Raw genomic sequence first — 18,779 nt, 5'->3', positions numbered from 1 at the left:
ATGCGTTGGTCTCCCCTCCTCCTCGCCTCCCTCACTGGGTTGGAATTCGCTCAGGCACACGGCCACGATGAGCATGAGCCTCACATGAATGTCATTTGGGGACGCGGTGGGCCCAACGAGTTGCGACAGAAGCGTGCGGCGTACGAGGCATGGAACCCTCCATCAGTGCCACTCAAACCCCGTGGAGACGCTACAAGCCCCCTCGAAGCCCGACAGACATCCGGCCAGACACAGGCCCTGCCCTCCGGAATCGCGGTCGGAGATGGATCGCAGTGTGGTCCGAAGCTCGGAGCTTGCAACCCGGGCGACTGCTGTTCGGCTTCTGGGTATTCTCCAACGCTTCTCTGGCATGCAATCAGTGGCTAACCCTGCATAGATGGTGTGGTCAGGGCCCTGACTACTGCAACTCTCCCGATTGTCAAATCAGCTACGGCCCTGCTTGCGACGGCAACCAAAGGCCAAGCGGCCCCGACACTTCCAACGACGCCAGACCCAAGCTTGGTAGCGTTCCCTACGGCGGTGTTGGCATCTACAACTGCGTCAACGACGGTGATGTCGCCATCACTTACGACGACGGCCCGTACCTCTACACCGATGGCATGCTGGATGCTTTCAAGGCCCACGGTGCTGTTGCAACATGGTTCATCACTGGTAACAACATCGGCAAGGGTATGATCAACGCCAACTACGTTAGCACCATTCAGGTAAGACTTCCACACGTGTCCAAACTGGCACAGATCTGACAACAGCAGCGTATGATTGCCGAGGGCCACCAGGTCGCCAGCCACACGTGGTCTCACGAGAACCTCGACTCCTTGACCCTGGCCCAGCGCAAGAACCAGATGGTGTATAACGAGATCGCCTTCACCGACATTTTGGGCTTCTACCCTACGTACATGCGTCCTCCTTACTCCATCTGCGGATCCGAGTGCCAGGGACAGATGGCCGATCTTGGTTATCACATCACCTACTTTGATCTCGACACTCAGGGTTATCTGCACACTGACCCTAGCCAGATTGGCGTCAGTGTCAACTTGTGGGACCAAGCCATGCAGGCCAAGTCTCCTTGCAACGGCTCCTACTTGCACATCGAGCACGACATTCATCAGCAGATTGCCCAGGTTCTTACTCCTCACATTCTGGACTCCGTCGTCGCCAACGGCTGGAGGGCCGTTACCGTCGGCGAGTGCTTGGGCGATCCCGTTGAGAATTGGTACCGTCGTGGCAACCCGGGTTACAACTTCAAAATCACCGCATCCAGCCCTGCGGTCTGCGCTAGCACGGCATCCAAGACAACCACTGCAGCTTTCTCTACCGGTGGCGCGACCACCCTTCCCACCTCCACGTCCCTGGCTGTCTCAACTGACGCTTCCTGCGGTGGAACCAGCGGAAACACCTGTCTTGGATCTAGCTTTGGAAACTGCTGTTCCGTCAACGGCTGGTGTGGTAGCACCAACGCGTACTGCGGATCGGGTTGTCAGTCCAAGTTTGGTAACTGCGGAAGCAACGCCGGCTCCAGCAGCACAGGTAGGACTTCATCTACTTCTCGTCGCAGCACCAGCAGCTCCTCCTCGCGCACCAGCTCTTCTTCGCGTGGCAGCTCGTCGACCGCTCGCACGAGTTCCAGCTCGTCCTCGCGGGTTTCTAGCTCCAGCTCGCGTTCCAGCACTGGCACGTCGCGCACCAGCTCCAGCTCAAGCACTCGTAGCAGCTCTGGTTCCAGCTCTCGCACTTCCGCTACCGGAAGCGTCACTGCTGCCACCACCGGGTCTACCTCTCGCACAGGAACTTCTTCTCTGACTCGATCATCTTCAGTCTCGGGCTCTACTTCAGGCTCTATTTCCGGGTCAACCCGTTCTACTTCTGCCTCCGGTTCTTCTACCGGCTCCGCCACTGCTGCGTCCGTCTCCGGCTCGGCGTCTTCTTCTGCTTCGGCTTCTGGCTCCGTTTCCGCCCAGTCTGGCTCATCCACGGCCAGCGCGGCTTCGGGCTCGTCATCTGCCTCTCGCTCCAGCACTGGCACCGCTGCTCTTCCCTCTTCCACCCTTCCTGTCTCAGACAACGGCGAGTGCGGCAGCAACAACGGCAGAACCTGTATCGGCTACTCTCAGGGCAGCTGCTGCTCCCAGTACAACTACTGTGGAAGCACCGATGCTCACTGCGGCACCGGTTGCCAGAGTGTCTTCGGTACCTGTGGCGCCTCCGTCAACGCTACCTCTCCCAGTGGCACCGCAAGCGCCGCGGCCGGCTCAAGCGCCCGCCCCAGCTCTGCCGGTACCGCTTCTGCCTCTGCTCCTCTCGCAAGCTCTACCTTCCCGGCCACCAGCGATGGTACGTGTGGTGCCGCGGCGGGCAAGAGCTGTGTTGGCTACTCTGGAGGCACCTGCTGTTCTCAGTACAACTACTGCGGTAACACCGATGCCCACTGCGGTACTGGCTGCCAGTCTCTCTTCGGCAGCTGCCAGAGCTCCGCGTCCGGTGGAAGCTCTGCAGCAAGCTCCGCTGCCGGCCAGGCTAGCGGTACCCGCACTGCTTCCGCCTCGGCCTCCACCAACACCAACCCTTCCAGCGACGGTACTTGTGGTGGTACCCAGGGCTTCAACTGCTTGGGTACCAATTTCGGTGACTGCTGCTCGCCTTACGGCTACTGTGGTAGCACCACCGCTCACTGCGATACGGGCTGCCAGAGCGGCTTCGGAAAGTGCTCTGGCACCGGCTCGGACGTGAACGTGTCTCTTGATGGAAAGTGCGGCAAGACGGGCACCTCGGGATCGGAGACCTGCCAGGGCTCCACCTTTGGAAACTGTTGCTCGGCTTACGGCTACTGCGGTAGCACTGATCTTCACTGTGGCACTGGATGTCAATCCAGTTTCGGCACATGTGGTATGTCAACCGAGGTCACAAGCGCATCGACGCTGACCTCTTCTATCTTACCTTCTGCTAACACTACTTCTCAGGCTCTTCCTCCGCAGCAACCTCCTCTGCCAGATAATACCTCGACCGTATCTTCGTCCCAATTGACCACCACGGACAGCTCGACTGTTGCTACTACTAGTAGTGCTTCGGTTGTTGCCGATGTCATTGGCAGCTCGACTGTTGTTACTGCTGGTAGTACTTCCGTTTCTGCTGATGCCATTGGTAGCTCAACGGTCGTCACTACCAGTAGTGCTTCTGTTTCTACTGATGCCGTTGCCAGTTCGTCTGTTGTTGTTACTAGTAGTCCTGTCGTTGTTCCGGATGTCGTTGTCAGCTCCTCTGTCATCATTACCAGTAGTGCTGTCGTTTCTCCCGATGCCGTTGTTAGTAGCAGCTCTAGCAGCTCGTCTTCTAGCAGCGTCACCAGCAGCAGCGTTCAGTCTTCTAGTAGTAGTAGCAGCAGTTCCAGCAGCGATACCAGTAGCAGCGTTCAGTCCTCTAGCAGCAGCAGCAGCAGCAGCATCTTCAGCTCCTCCACGTTGTTGACATCCACCACGACCTCCTCCTCCGCTGCCCCTTCGCAGACGGCCAAGGTTGTCAAGGTCGCCAACAACGTCGGTGACTCCTGTGGTTCGACATTGGGACAAAAGTGCGGGACGGGTCTTTGCTGCACGAGTAAAGGTCAATGTGCGACTACAAAGGTGTGGGTTTGGAACAATAGCAATTGCTACGCGTTCAACGGCTGCCAGCCGGAATGGGGTACCTGCTTCTAAAAAAGGAGAAGATGAAAAAAGTTCAGCGCTGCTTTTGATGACAACAAAAATTGTTGTCTGCCAATAAAGTACATGGGGTGGGAAGAGAGGTAAACTTCTGTTGTAATCACTAATTTCTTTTCTTTTTTCTTATTCTCTTGTCATGTCTTTCTTTTATCTATTTGTTCCGGAGTTTCATGGATTGGGGAGCATCATCATTGACATAGAGCGATCAATACCTCTCATTTTTTGGGCAGAACAAGCTTGTAAAGTAGCCCATTTGGGTTTATTAGAGAAAGAACTAATTGATCTCTCGTTTCAATCAATTCTTGAGAGTTTCATCTGTTTAAGACATCCTGCCTGAAGCTCATCTGCACTGCGTACTAAAGGTAACAGCGGAATCCATCACAGCAAGCATATGACAACGAATAGTCTAGCAGTTAGGCATCATGGAAGTCAACAACATCATGAGTGAAAGCTTCTCATTCAATGCAGTGTATTCAGCAAGGTCTGGCCCAATCTATCTAGCTTTGCGAGAAACAATCCCCTTCCTGGGTATCTGAATCCTTGTCCAACGCCTTGAATACTCCTGAGCTTTCCGGACCAACTTCATTACCTGCCAAGCCTTCTCCAATCTTCAATTCAACCTGCAAAAAATCAAAAATCGCCCTTGATCTCATAAGTTTGGGCATGGTTCCAAATGCTTTGTTCGTACAAGCTGCCTCTTTGACGGACGTGCTCGTTCAGTTCTCAGACTCGTGGGTGCGGTTGAGAGTGCAGCGGGCGGCACTACCGATCACGCTGAGAATGCTCTCCATGTGGTTGAGCCGGTTGAAGGAGGCATTGTCCTGCTCACGCTGGAGGCGGACGGCCTCGCTCAGATCCTTGATGGCGCTCTCGTGGTAGGAGTGGATTCGGGAGTTGAGGCCGCTAGTGCGGGTGACGTGCTCGGTCAGAGCAGCCAGGTCCATGTCGGCAGGCTGTTGGTCGAGGGCGGCAGAGTTCTCCTTGCGAAGAGCCTCAGCGTGGGCCAGCTTGTCGGTGGCCTGCTTGTGGAGGACGTCGATTATGGCCTGGGTTTGGGCTGTCTTGGCGGCCTCGAGGTTCTCTACGGGACTGCTTCTGGTACGGCGAGAGCCGGCGTTCGGAGTGACGGGCATCTGGCGTTGACCCGTGTTGTTCCTGTTGGAAGTCGCAGCGTGGTTGCTGGTCATGGGAACGCGGGGAAAGGAGGTCACCATCAGGGCGGCGGTCGGGCCGGGGTTGGCGTCCTGGCTCTGGTTGCGGGAGGATGAAGCAACGGTCTTGGGGGTGCCCTTCTTGGAGGACTTCTTGAGAGGAGCCAAGGCGCTGGCCATGAGCTTGTTGAGGAGGGGTGTGTCCTCGTTGTCAGTGTAGTCGTTGTGGGAGAGGCGAGACAGCCGGGCGCGCTTGGCGGCCTCGTCGTCCTCGTCAGAGGCCTTGCGCTTTCCCTTGGCCTTGGAGCTCTCGGACGGATCATTTAACAGATCAGCGAACGGATCAGGCTGCTTGAAAGAAGCATAAAGGTCGGCAAACTCGGCGTCAGGAGAAGCGGTGCCGCTTTCATCCGTCTCCTGGACAGGCTGGCCGGAGATGCCGGCGATGGTCCACTTGTGGATGTTGTGGGCGAGGTCGGAGTGCTTGGCATAGTATTTCTGCTGGATGTCGTAGATGCCGCCTTCGATGGCGCCCTTCTCGTAGCACAGGGCCAGGGCGACGACCTCGGCGGCCTTGGGCTCGCGGTCGTTTTCGTATTCGTTCTGGATGTACCACAGGAGGTTGCAGTCGTTGGGGTCGGGGAACTCGACGCGCTGCTCGATGACGTCGATGATGGCCATGCGGAAGGCATCGGTGACATTGGAGGGAATGCGGTCGATGAGGAATTGGTGGTATTCGACCAGCTCGGGAGACTTGGTGTTGACCATGGTGGCGGTTGTCGGGTGAGGGATTGGAAGGATGACGTTCGTGGGTGGTCGTCGATATATACCGGGTGGAGGGTGAATGCGAATATTGTTGTTGTGGTGAATCACTTTGTGTGGTTGTGATGTTGTGTTGAGGTGTTGTGGTGGGAGAGTCGAAGTGGGTGACGGATACTTATAGCTGGTGATGAGGTGAAATAACCAAGGGGTGGAGGAAGGAAGGAACGACACGCCAGTCCCTTTCGATCTTGTTTTCGTACGTCTGACCGAACTCGTCTTCAGCTAGGTGGTTGAAATCGGGAGCTAATTGATTATTCGTTGTGGAGGAGGGTTTGGCGTGGGGGGTTGAGAACAAAAAGGGTGATATTTGTGGGCTGGGTCGAGGACTGCAGATGAGGAAGAATTGAGGAAGCTGCGGCCCCGGTATCAGCTTGTCTTCTCGCTCCAGGTAGCGAGTTTTTGGTCGTGTAGTGAGAAGTAAGGATGCAATGTCAAAGACTTGGGGAGATGTGGTGTCGTGGAAACCGGAGTGCAAAGAGAAAATTATTTAATTCGTGGGGTGCGGTAGCAAAGAAAGCGCAGTGACGAAAAGCACCAATGTGCAGCCTTCTCAGTTCCCGAGAGTGGATGACTGGGAACTGATGGTGAATGTGAAATGTTGCTGTGGAAGAGGAAGTCAGAAGAGCAGAGAGGTGAGGGTTTGTGGGATGAAGCTGTCACCAGGACATCAAAAAGAAGGAACGACTAGGTAGTCAGTGGTTCACTGATTCTACTCTTTTAAAAGCTGTATCTCAAAGACACCTGGAGAGTGCTGGCGGTTTTCACAGAGAGGTTCACAGAGTGCCCAGGAAACATATAACGCGAGAGACGTAGTGGCAAGAATTTGGGTAGAAATGGTGGAAAGAGCGAGAGGCAGTGATTCATAGCTTTTCCTCCAACACCATGACATGCAATACTTGAGGGGCTCCGGGCGGCTGCCAACAGTGTTGCTCTTTGGGTGAAGCATTGGGGAACTTTGACGGACCGTTAGATCATGTCGACAGAGAGTGAGGGAAACAAACATACAATGACGAGAGAAAGCATAGTCTCAGTACACACCATGTGTCTTCCTGGGTATGCGTTTGACAAAGGATATGACTTGTTTAAGCAATACAGGCCGAAATTGAATAGACTGTTCCCCAAGGCGGTCAGTTGCTGGAATACAGCGTCAGGTTGTACAGGTTTTCAAGAGGACCATTCTAAATGGGCAGCGTTGGCCATGTCATGTCGTGATATCCCGATTCAGGTCTTTGGCAGGAGTCACTTTGGCAGGTGCTAAGACGGCAGGCCCCAGGACAGCAGGTCTCTTTGGACGGTACACGAGGAAAGGTGGGACGCCACGGTAAACTGCGTCCCTGTTAGTGATTCTTGCCGGGGGGTTGATCGCACGAGAACCCAAGGAGATATTCGACCATGTGATGGCGCAGCAAACCCTCAATCCAGTCCGGACTTGTTGTCTCTATATTGTCTGTTGTCTTCGTTGTGTCCGAGATGACTGCCGTCGTCAATGTGTTATGAGCTCTTGCTGGGAGATGATATCTGATGGAAGGTGTGGTCGAAAGCCAGATAGACTTTGGAAGCAGGAGGACCTCGCAAATAGGGAAGGGCCCAGATCAAGGTCGCGTACCTTAGATAAGGCAGGATCCCGCTCTTAACTAGGTAGTCGCGCTTCAGGTAACTTCCTAATGGCCACCTGCTTCCCTTCTCCTTAAGTATCTCTGGGACTCGACCAAAACCAATCGTATCTTCCAGAAACACCTCCCGCAGGCAACGAGAAAAACATCATTCAACTGACCACAGACCTTCACGACAAGATTCTTCCAGCAGATCTCAGTGCATAGGTCAGTAAAATGAACGGACACGGCGGCGATTAAGTACTGACATCACTCATACCAGCATACCTTATCTCGGAACCGATGGCTTCTTTGGATGCCAATCGCCATCAGTTTACACGAAGCCCAAACTCGAGCTGAGAAACGCCACTGAATGTTGCGACTTGCCCATATTGTCAACCATGGACTCACTCCAGGGTCCCGAACTCCGGGAATATATCCGTGAACTCGAACAGCAGGTTGTGAGCTTGACAAGACAGAACACCTATCTTCAACACAAGACCAGCAGATGGGAAGGATTCTTCATCGACTTTGGCCTTGAATAGGAACTCAAGAAAGTCATTTCGAAGGAAGCTCAGCCCACATCCCTGAAGTATCGCCAATGGTCTATCGAGACCACGTGGAAGCCAGATCGTTCTACATCTGCATGGGATTACAGCCGCGTGAGAGTAGTGGGCCAGCTGTTCATCCATATCCTCCACATAATCCGGCAGGGACGCCTAGATGCGCCTGAGCATGAATTCGTTGCCGCGATGAATAAACTAACACAAATAATCTCGAACAGCTCCCAAGCCAATAAAGCCGCTATCCGCTGGCTTCTGGGTGTCTGCAACGGAATCTACGAGAACGACAACGGTCCGGTCAAGATGGCGATATGGGCACTTGCAGACGTTCTTCACAAAAGATGGGATCCACAGCTATCAAACGCTTACATCACGGCGCCGCCCATTTTCACGGAGGCGTTGAAAATCGATCAAGTTCGCCAGGCAAACGATCCTCGCGGGGTCTATGCGGTGCGTGTTCGAGTCGCACCCGAGCAAAAGATAGCATCATTTGTCAAGGTCCCGTCTTCGCCATATCTTGTCTTGTTATACCCAGAAGAAGACGGAAAGAAGTTCGCATGCGTTGATGTAGGCCTGCTGTCATAGGATGGGATCGACGGTAGAGTGCGCGTCGCCGGCCCAGGCGAAAAATTCTTTGAGCTTGACCGAAACCAAACAGACCACGAGGACTTTTTCATGAAGTGTTTAGACTGGTACTCATGAGATGAAGTCAGAGAGCCATTGGAGGCCAGGCAGGGGCGGTAACAAGACCAAAAGTAGTAGCATAGACATGCGAGGAAACCCACGAGAAGCATAGACTTGGAGCATTAGTTCAACCGGATGAGTTATAGAAGGCGCAAAAGATAAATACAAAGAGACTGAAAGAATACTTCGTGCGGTTGCAACGTGAAGCGTGCAACCAAATTTGATCTGGTATGAGACAAGAAAGCATCGAAACTTTGTCGTATTGCATAAGTGAGGTTGCGCGCACTGCGACAAGAAAAGTCATCCAAGGGTATGCTTCTAGATCCAAGAGGACATTCGGGGATAAGACATCTCTAACGCCTACCGAAGTTGAACCTAGACTCTGTCGAGGGGACCCCTGAACCCTTGATGTGTTCAGAGGGGAAGGCCTCGGACACAGCGCTCAGGCAGTCGGTCGCCAGGTTGCCGCAGAATTCATCGGTCGCTGAACTCCTTCTTTCTCAATGCCTTTGCCTGAGAGATAGCAATAATTATCACCACAACTCATCAAACCGTCTACAAATTCTGCCAGCGCGGGCCATTTCGTTGACCAAGATACCCCTTCCAAGTCATGACGTCTAGCGAACAAGCTCAGAATGACGGCTTGAGTTTATGCAGGGCGAAGGCCACATCGCAGCACGCGACGGGCCACGCGAGATCAAACTCTGTGGTAACTTCTGACTAGCGCCTCACTGAGTTCTGTCAGCTTTTTAAGCTTATCGTTATTTCTCCACGGGCAGGAATTGACTCGACGTCGTTGAAAATTTGACGACGACCAATGTCCTTCTCAAGGAACAATAAGCTGAAAGAGACAAGTATAGCAGATAATTCTGTGTACACTGATGGCAAACAAGGACCAATGTCGAAACAAGTGTGTAGCAGGCATCATGAAAAACATCACCGTGCCGCCAAGATGTGAAGACGCGACAAAAAGAAACTTGACCAGCCTGGGGGTCGAACCCAGAATCTCCTGATTGCACGATGAATCGTAGTCAGACGCCTTGCCATTGGGCCAACCGGCCGCTTCAGCTGAATGAGCCGAGGTGGTTGTTGGAAAACGCGAAGCAGAACCTGCTCAAGACGCTAGGAGGGGGCCGGCGAAGAGATTTTTCTTCGCATGAGCACGAGACTGGAGACGATGAGCTAGTTCAGTGGAGAACGGGCGGGAGAAAAGAGAGAAAACACCAAGGAAAAGTGGACTCGACGTTGGTCGGTGGATCAGGTATGATGGAGCAGAAGAAGAAAAAAACGCTCGGATAGGAAGGGAAGCGAAAGGATTCCCGTCAAAGGCTTGAGTCGTTGACGAGGCGTGCTCATTGGCTCACCGCAGGCCGGGCTCCCGGGTGGATCGGCCGGAGCATTTCGGTCACCAGAGCCCATCCCGGAACAGTTTCCAAAAAGGCAACATGTTTGCGCGCGAGGGGCGAAGCGAAGCGACGGCGGCGACGCTGTCAGATATTGCGCCAAGTCCCGTCAATTCCAATCAAACAGAATTGTGCGATTGTGATTCAATGTCCGAGTGGACCGCCATCCACTCCGCAAAACCCATCAGAGAGGGTTACATTCGCAATGTCGATCAGATTCCGGAGAGATGGAGGCCCGTCTTGTGCCAACCTTCTTTTTTCCGTTGCGTTCTTGTTCGAATCGACCACACCCACACAGCAGCGATTTACGCTTTTTGCACGCAAAGAGACGAGACGACCGCAACGTACATGGCGTATTACCCGCATGCGCCCGAGCATTGACCAACACACGAAACATGTTTCTGTGGACGGGCAACCCATGAAACGATAAACCCCTGTAATTGGCATCATAGCGCCAAGATATCTCGTGTCATACCTATCGGATCGGTGTTATTGATGTCACTGGGGCCAATACGGACCCGATTCCGAGAAGACTGCAAACGAAATCACCAAACACATGACCATTGAGAAACAAATCGTCTGACGCTTGGATTGCTCGTCGTGGCTATGTACTTCCGCGCTCCGGTCTCAACTACCCCTGAACCCTCCGTGCAGCGCCGGTCCAAGCCAAATGGCTGGAGAACCCCTTAGGACCGGACGTCCTGTGTAGAATAAGCTTTTTTTGTCATATCGTTACAGATCCAGCAGTCCGTAGACTGTCCTGGTACTCTGCTTTCCGTAGCCCTCGTGAATCAAGCAACCGGCACCAGTGCCGGCGACCCTTCCATTACGCCTCCAACACCGCAAAAAGCAGATAGCTTAGTTGGGCTTGGCGACGGGGAGCGCAGGAGCGACAGGAGCCGGGGCGACGGCGGCGGGAGCAGCAGCAGCGGGCTTCGCGGCAGCAGCAGGGGGAGCGGCAGGAGGAGCAGCAGGAGGAGCGGCGGCCGGGGCAGCGGGAGGAGGAGCACCAGCAGCACCACCGGCGGGAGCAGCAGCGGGCGGGTTGGTTCCCTTGCCCTTGGCCGCAGCACCGCCAGCCGGCGCGGCGGCGGGGGGAGCAGCGCCCTTACCCTTGCCGGCAGCACCAGCAGCGGGAGCGGCGCCCTTGCCCTTGGCAGCACCGGCAGCAGGAGTAGCCTTGCCCTTGGCCTTCGCGGCGCCGGCGTTGGCCTTGGCGGCCTTCTTCGCCTTCTTAGCCTTCTTCGCCTTCTTGCCCTTCTTTCCCTTCTTGCCCTTCTTCTTCTTGAGCAGCTGGCGGGCGCGGACGGGGACGGCCTCCTCCTCGTCCTGAACGTCGGCGATCACACCACTGGTGGTCTCAACTCCGTTGAAGGAGGGGACGGAAACCCCGCGGGGCTCCTGGTCGCGCTCCTGCAACTGCTGATCATAGTTGGTGAAACTGCGGTGCGTGTTAGTGATGGTCCTTTGAGATACTGCAACTGTGACTTACGTGACAGCCCTGCTATCAACATCGGCGGGAGCACTGCTGACGCTAACGAGTGTCGAGGCGAGGAAGAGGGAGAATGTGAGGAACTTCATTTTGTTGGACTGAAGGAACCGAAGTTATTGATGAATTAGATTATCGAACCCGGTCGATTTGATGAACTGAAATTGGTTGTAAGGGAATGTATGTATTAAATCTGGTATTGTGAGGCCTGCCGTCGAATCAATCCAAGAACTGCCAAGAGAGAGGATGAGTTGAAGCTTTTATGTACTCACCCGCCTCTCGTCCCGAACAAGGACCTCAACCAGACTGAGAGTGGCGTGAAGCGGAACATGTCGAGAGAGGGTGACCGAGAGCCTGAAACCCCCAAGCCCAGGGGCAGACAGATGTCAATGTCCAGGCGCGATGTGCTGAGCCACTCCCAGGATTCGCGTGAAGAGACCGGATTGTGTAGATGGTGCATCTGCTGCTGCTGCCTCTCTCATCGCATCATTCAGAATAGCAACACCGTTGAGTCAGGCCAACCGCAGAGTCGTGTTTCGGAACTCGGTCCATCGTCGTCCAAAGTCCCTTACATCCAGACCTTCAAAGGGGCAAGGTGCTCGAAGCAACCGAAACTCTAATCCTTCGTCCGATGTCGCCAGTCTCCCTCACCCTATCTCTCCTTTTTTTTTTTTCCCTCCTCGCGTATCATGCTCTGCAGACGAGAAAAGGACCCCACAGCGCCAGCTAAGGTTATTCATGCTTGAATCGAATGCGCTCTCATCTGTATGGCCGCCCCTGGCCTGGTCTCAGCGACAGAGCAGGAGGAACAGGAGCCCACACGCTGGTATAACCACAGCCGCGGGTGATCGGCCCTTGTCTGGCTCGTGCCTTTTTGCAAGATCCCCCCTTGCTGTCCTCACCACGTTTGAGGCAGTAAGCTTTCTGGCCCGAAGGCGTCGGGGCCACAAGCTGCAAAACATCTTGCAAGGAGGCGAGAAAAGTCAAACCGCCTCAAACCACCTCGCCTCGTCCGACCTGGCTTCGCTTTCTGCCCAGAGCCATTCGTTGCATTGCCATCCACGACTCGACACCGAGAACGAAGGCTTTCGATAGGCTGGAAGTTCAGCCGTTCCCTTGGAGGATTACGCACATTGTAACTTCTGTCAAGAACCGTTTATCTTCCCAGTTTACAAATGACCAGGACATGGTGATGTCAAGTAAGCATACCTGCCTAAGCATACTTGCCCATGACGCTAGCGTCCGGCCCCCAATGGAGCTCGAACCAATTTCGGATCTCTTCGTCGCCGAGTAAAGCTCGTTGAAAATTTGCATATTCGCGATGCAAAGGATCAAAAGACTGACGCGTCGCGGGTAGAAAGTGCCGGTCTAGGTCGATCGCCGCTGTCAATCAAGCTTTCGTGACACTGGAAGGCTTAGGTTTGGGAAGCAGGCGGTACTCCTCAGTAGCAGAATGCGCCACAAAACCTGCCGGAATACCGAGCAATTGGGAGCGCCATCAACTGCCTCGAACTGCTAGTGGATTCCTGTCTGGCGAGCTCTCACGCGATCCGTAGGTTCCGCCCCCGCGGGGAAGAAAAGGGGACCCAGTCTGCTGGTGTTCAGACCCCCCCTGGTCCAGTATCAGAACGTGGTAGTGTGTAGGAAAGACCCGGCTGCGAGTCTGCCTGCATGCAGCCGCAAGGCCCTCGCTGGCCGAAAAAGCCTGGACCGCACCACGCAGAACCTGAGAAACGGGCTGTGTCGCCACGGGCATCACATGATGTCGACGTTGAGGTGCAACGGCGGTGGCCGAGGGATCCAGGGTGACGCCCTGCACAGAAAGGGACGTCTGCCCCTTCTCGTGATATTTGCAGATCCTTTGTTCCAAAAGGGATCCTACGCCCGTTTGCAGCGGTTGCATGTTGGTTACATGTCTTGGCAACCCCAGATTCGCGAGCCTACTGGATCTCCAAGATCGGCTGGATGATTTGGAAGGAAAAATCTTTGCGATTCGAGACACGGGCCAGGCGGTGGCCTGTCGATGTATTTCGGGAAGTTTGAGCCGTGGTGGTTTGGAGACAAGTTTTGCCGGAGTCGCCAAAGCGCATCGCGAAGAACGTCGCAGCCGGGTTTCCACACTATGATCGCCTGCTCTCCCGCGGCGGAGACGAACAGTTGCCTCGTTGAGGTCCGGTTTGGAATATCTGCTTCATCTGGAGATGGTGACAGTCCTTCTGACATTGCCGATGGGAGCAATTGTTCTGCGGATGATGGCTGCCGTTCGCTAGCGACGGCCTATTTTTGAGACGGCGACTTTTTTTCTTCTTGATTGTGGACGCTGCTGTCGTCTGGACGGACCTTCAAACATTGATCGCGCCATCGCAAGAATTACCAAACGGGAAATGTCCAAGTCACCTGACTGGTGTAAGAGAAGCTGTCGCCTGAGGAACAATCCGGAATCTGTCGACGTGAATCATCTCGTCGAGGAGCCCGCGCGTCCCAGGCGGTCGGTTCTGGCCGCATTAACGGTCGATCGTAAGCACCTTGTTGTTCGGGCGCAGATGAGGCAGCAATGCAAGAGTTGAGATCAGAGACGGGCACTGGCTGATGTCGCGGCGGGAAAGACGTGAAGTCGCAGATGACATGTAGTCACCACCCGCGCCCATGATGAAAAGACGTTGAGAGTCGCGCATCCCACGTAGCTTTTACGGGCAAGGCTGACAGGTGCATGAGCTGAGATAAGCTTGGGGAAGCGGTTCAGATGGATATAAAGAAGATTAAAGGCAAAAGAAACTCCCGTTAGTGCAGCTAAACTCAGCAAGCATTTAGGTCAACTTTATTGCGCGCAGTGGGCGTCGATAGGCCCCGGGCGGGCGGGCGTACTAAGGTTGCAAAGTTAACCTTAGTTTTAGGGGCATTCCGTGATGACGCCAGGCACCAGGGCGGCAGTCTGTCTTATCAGCCTTATCAGTGGGTCTCTGTCTGCTTAGATGGATAGGAGTGCTTAGACGACTATTTCTCCAGCCTACCCTATTAAGCAAGAAGGCATGGCCCGCATAATGTACCATATGCATCAATCGAGCATCCCCCTCCTGTACGTCAGTGCATTGCAGCTCCGGCGCGGTTCTTCAACAATGTCATACCGCTCCCGACAGCCTCCGATCTCTCTTCACCACCACGCCGCATCCGCCCGCCACCCACCCACCACCCACCACCTCCGAGGCAGTCAAGTCAGATTGCGCGTGCGCGTGCGTGTGCGTCACAATGCCCGGCGACGAAGGAACGGCACCCGCAGCCACGGCCGTATCTTCAACAGCGGGAGATCAGTCCGCAGCATCAGCAGCAGCCACCACCACCACACCGCCGCCCGACGCCAAGATCAACGCCAAAGATGGCCGTTCCTACTGGCAGGGCATCGATGCCGACGTGAACGGCATGCTGGGTGGTTTCCCCTACATCAGCAAGGTCGACCTGCAGGGCTCGCGCAACTTTCTGGCCAAGCTGGGCATCGGCACGAAAAGCGGTCTGCGGACGGTGAGCCGCGCTCTGGAAGGCGGGGCCGGGTGAGTTTTTCTCTCTCTTCGCTTTCCTCTTGTCATTGTTCTCAGGTCCGAGGGGTTCGTCAATCCGGTACCCGTTACATTCAAGTGTCATGTATCCGGCGGAAGGTTGACGGCTGGTTTGGTTCTGGTTGCTCCCATCTCACATCACCAACACCACCACCACCACCGACATACACGGACCCCCGTCGTTATTTTCCCTTTTCACCGCCATATCGTCACTCAACTCCCTCACCGCCTCTCACGTCCTCTCAGTCCTACCCCTTCTTTTCGCCATCCCATGCCCATCACCTCTCCCCTAACCCACCGCAACAACGACACTGCAAGGCGGGCCGAGCTAATGATTTGCCTCGCCTGACCCCGTTGTTCTGCGCCCTGGGCCTTCTCCATTTTGCCTCCTCGTGTCGGAACCTCTCACCAGTACCTCTGACATACACCCCCTGCCCTTGTCTCCCCGACCCAAGTCTCCGTACCATGTCACGACCATCCCTGCTGACCCTCGAACCCCAGCATCGGCCGCATCACAGAGGGACTCATGCTTGATGTAGCTGAACAAGTCGACATTGTCGAACCCATCGCCAAGTTCACCGCCGCTCTTCAGGAGAAGTTGGGCGTCGGTTCCGTCTTCAACATTGGTCTCGAGGAGTGGAAGCCCCTCGACGGCACCGCTTACGACCTTGTCTGGAACCAATGGTGCGTCGGCCACCTGACCGACAAGCAGCTCGTTGCCTACCTGCGTCGTTGCAAGGAGGTCATTGCTCCCACCGACGGCGTGATCGTCGTCAAGGAGAACCTGAGCACTAGCGGTGTTGACCTGTTCGACGATGTCGACAGCAGCGTGACAAGGTGAGTTAGCATGCGCTCTACCCGGCCCCGTTCATCCTTCCCGAGCTTTCGTCCCTTACACTCCATCACCAATCACCGCGGTGGCAAAATTTCTGCCGGAATCAAACGCCGGCCAGGCCCTGTTTTCTCGTCCTCTTTCCTTGTTCCTTGCCCCCAATGGCCCGTGTATACCGATGCATGCAAGACACCTGCATAGACTGACGCAAGTGCAACAAACACACAGAGTGGATGAGAAGTTCCGCAGCCTCTTCGAGGAAGCGGGTCTCCGCCTAATCAGGACGGAGCTGCAGCGTGGCTTTCCCAAGGAACTGTTCCCGGTACGCATGTACGCACTGAAGTAGTGCAGACGACGAGGCAGAAACCAGCGGTGGCGGACAGAACAGGCGGGGGCCAGACACGACACCCGTGGCGGCGAACGTCGGCGGCGGCGGCGGTAAGCGGCAAGCCAACCATGGATCCGGGGCTGATGCCCGGGAGACCAGGGGATTGGGGGGCCGGCCGGATGGACGACGATGGAGGAATGGTACGGGCTAGACTAGCCCCCAGGTGCAGAAACCCCCTAGGGCTAGGTCATCCCGCGTGCGTCCCGGCCTCTTCAGGCCCAGGCGAAGCCAGCATGGGATGGGATGACATGGCGGCTCGGGCTCCGATCTAACTGCACGATGCGGCAGGCCCCCGGTCGTTCGTTCGTGGGAACCACTTTAATTCTCCGATCTGGAAAAACCGGGGTGGACTCTTGTGAACAGCAGACGAGAGGTGAAAAAAGAGCACAAAAGTATGTGGTACAGGGTCGTGAGCGCGTGTCATGTACACATACAATCTGCCGTGGACGAGAGAGGCCTGCCACGTCGACTGCAGATGCAGATACGCGACGGACGGGCGTGTGGTCTGTATTGCGTGGGCGTGTGCAGCGTGTGGTTGGGTTTTACTCGACCCTACCTCTCTACCTTGCTTGCCCCATCTAGCGATGTCGGACGTCACTAGCTGCGTCGTTCCCACGTCGTTTTCGCTGGCTGTCATACGTTCCCGGCGATGGGAAAGGGTATGCACGAAGCTGTGACAAGGTGCAGTAAATCTGACAGAAAAAACGTGTACATGTATTCTCTCGGAGGCATTAGGCATTGGTGCCCAAACTGCAATTCCACCTGGACGGTGTGAAAGTGAGGCGAGCCTCCTGCATGCTGCTTGCAGGCCTTTTTTAGTGTAATTATACGGGGTTTGTTGGGGGCCAACATGCAGCATAGCAGAGCAAGCCGGCCAGCAAACCCTCGACTTACATGGCCACGAGTCAATAAAACACACGCAAAGACACGAAGCAGCTTTTCGAACCCGAAAAAAAATTATCGTGAAGCCGCAGGAAGCGCAGGAGGTTTTGTTGAGTATGCTGCTGGCTGCACCACGGATTGGTTCATGTGAGTGTGCTCTGCGAAAGGTGTCGTCGCAGCGTCGTGTTGACGATCTTTGTCTGGACCGGGACTGGAACAGAAGAGGGGGGAGCCACTCAGAGACCACGACACGACTCGACACACAGTTTTTTCTTTAGCAGCGGCGAAAAAATGGGAAGCCGCCGCACTGCAAAGCGCGGCAAGGACGGAGGAGGAGGCAAAAGGGGGGGAAGGGGATGGGGAGGAAAAGCCCAAAGAGCGGTGTCGTATGCTTCATTCTCGTCATTCATCACCAACCACGTTTCTACTATCGTGACCAGTCAAGGACCCTGACAACCCGCCGGGTCACCTCATCCCTCGTCGAATCCATCAAAACTTTCTTTCCCTCCGAAGTTTCTGAGACACTTGACTCCATCGTGAACTTTCCACCCCCTCCCCTCGTAGTACTCCGTAGCGACCCTGCAAAAGGAGGCCCGGCATGCGGACATGCTGCCAGCTCAGAGCTTAAACTCAAAGAAATCGAGCCCCTTGACCCCGACGTCGACGCGGAACAGCGCGCCCCCGTTCTCGCGCTGCTCCTGCGTGGCCTCCTCCTCCTCGCCCAGCGAGGCCGTCGTGATGAAGAGCTCGGTGCCGACGAACTGCACGCAGGTGATGGCCTTGGTGGGCAGCAGGATCTCGCCGACGAGCGTGCCCTCGGGGGAGATCTTGAGCACGCGGCCCTCGCCGTAGACGGCGTGCCAGAGGTTGCCGGCCTCGTCGACGCGGAAGCCGTCGGGCTCGCCGGGGCCGTCGTGCGTGTAGAAGACGCGCTTGCGCGAGAGCGCGCCGTCCGCGGGGGCGTAGTCCCACGCGTACACCTTGCGCTCGGTGGAGTGCGTGAAGTACATGGTCGTGTTGTCCGGGGACCAGCCCACGGAGTTGGGGATCATGAGGCCCTTGACGACGTCCTCCTTGCCCGACGTGCCGTCGAAGCGGTGCAGGGCGCCTTTTGGGTGCAGTTAGTATCGTGAGTTGGCTTCATGGCTGCTGTGTGTTTGCCTTTGGGGGGGCTTGAGGAGTATATGCGGTGAAGAAGTGCGTTGTCACGACAACGGGCGACACGCCTGAACATGGGTCGTGACTTCCGTCAGACCGCTTCAACTGCCTTCCCCTCTGCTGGCTGGCTGCTGCGACATACCTTCAATCTGAAAATCGCCCAACCCAAAGTCCGTCATGGTACCGAGCCAGAAGCGGCCGTGAGGATCGACGGCGCCGTCGTTGGCCCTCAGCCGCTCGTTGCGCTGCTCGTTGAGCGGCTTGCCGACGTACTCGTACTCGCCCGTCTGCAGGTCGAGGACGGCGATGCCATACTTGAGGCCGACCAGGATGCGGTCCTTGGGGTCGACGCCCTCGATGTCGGCCGTGACGCCGACGGGGACGTCGAGCTGCAGCGTGCGCAGGGACGCGGGGCCCCGGGCGAGGTCGACGATGTGGACCTGCTTCTTCTTGATGTCGACGAAGCGCAGGAGGTTGTTCTTCTTGTCGTGGTACGGCCCCTCACCCAGCGCGCAGTGGATGTTGAGGTAAGGCTTGTCGACCTTCCACTGTTGAAGGGATGATGCCAT

General features: G+C 55.7%; 5 protein-coding genes and 1 non-coding gene across 6 annotated transcripts; 2 read left to right on the top strand and 4 right to left on the bottom strand.

Moving 5' to 3' along the window:
• On the top strand, nt 1-2,992 carry COL26b_008951 (uncharacterized protein; the record flags this gene model as incomplete). The annotated part of the gene is made up of 5 exons (XM_053181695.1): nt 1-140; nt 377-704; nt 750-1,527; nt 1,816-2,883; nt 2,958-2,992. 5 exons carry the CDS (start codon nt 1-3, stop codon nt 2,990-2,992), a joined length of 2,349 nt encoding a protein of 782 aa, XP_053034343.1.
• A 1,419-nt stretch (nt 2,993-4,411) lies between these two features.
• On the bottom strand, nt 4,412-5,614 carry COL26b_008950 (uncharacterized protein; the record flags this gene model as incomplete). The annotated part of the gene is made up of 1 exon (XM_053181694.1): nt 4,412-5,614. The coding sequence occupies one exon, from the start codon at nt 5,612-5,614 to the stop codon at nt 4,412-4,414; it is 1,203 nt and encodes a 400-aa protein (XP_053034342.1).
• Nucleotides 5,615-9,485: 3,871 nt separating this feature from the next.
• COL26b_008949 lies at nt 9,486-9,568 on the bottom strand. Its single transcript has one exon. It is a non-coding gene; the product is annotated as a tRNA-Arg (tRNA).
• Nucleotides 9,569-10,768: 1,200 nt separating this feature from the next.
• COL26b_008948 (uncharacterized protein) lies at nt 10,769-11,491 on the bottom strand (the record flags this gene model as incomplete). Its single annotated transcript, XM_053181693.1, has 2 exons — nt 10,769-11,351; nt 11,403-11,491. The coding sequence occupies 2 exons, from the start codon at nt 11,489-11,491 to the stop codon at nt 10,769-10,771; spliced, it is 672 nt and encodes a 223-aa protein (XP_053034341.1).
• A 3,154-nt stretch (nt 11,492-14,645) lies between these two features.
• Nucleotides 14,646-16,128, top strand: COL26b_008947 (uncharacterized protein; the record flags this gene model as incomplete). The annotated part of the gene is made up of 3 exons (XM_053181692.1): nt 14,646-14,944; nt 15,452-15,787; nt 16,011-16,128. 3 exons carry the CDS (start codon nt 14,646-14,648, stop codon nt 16,126-16,128), a joined length of 753 nt encoding a protein of 250 aa, XP_053034340.1.
• A 1,541-nt stretch (nt 16,129-17,669) lies between these two features.
• Nucleotides 17,670-18,779, bottom strand: COL26b_008946 (uncharacterized protein; the record flags this gene model as incomplete). The annotated part of the gene is made up of 2 exons (XM_053181691.1): nt 17,670-18,160; nt 18,353-18,779. The coding sequence occupies 2 exons, from the start codon at nt 18,777-18,779 to the stop codon at nt 17,670-17,672; spliced, it is 918 nt and encodes a 305-aa protein (XP_053034339.1).

The sequence above is a fragment of the Colletotrichum chrysophilum genome (genome assembly GCF_026319265.1).
Source record: "Colletotrichum chrysophilum strain AFK26 chromosome Unknown scaffold_82, whole genome shotgun sequence".
Lineage (NCBI taxonomy): Eukaryota > Fungi > Ascomycota > Sordariomycetes > Glomerellales > Glomerellaceae > Colletotrichum > Colletotrichum chrysophilum.
The sequence above is the reverse complement of the archived record's forward strand: the minus strand, read 5'-3'. Positions and strand labels throughout refer to the sequence as shown.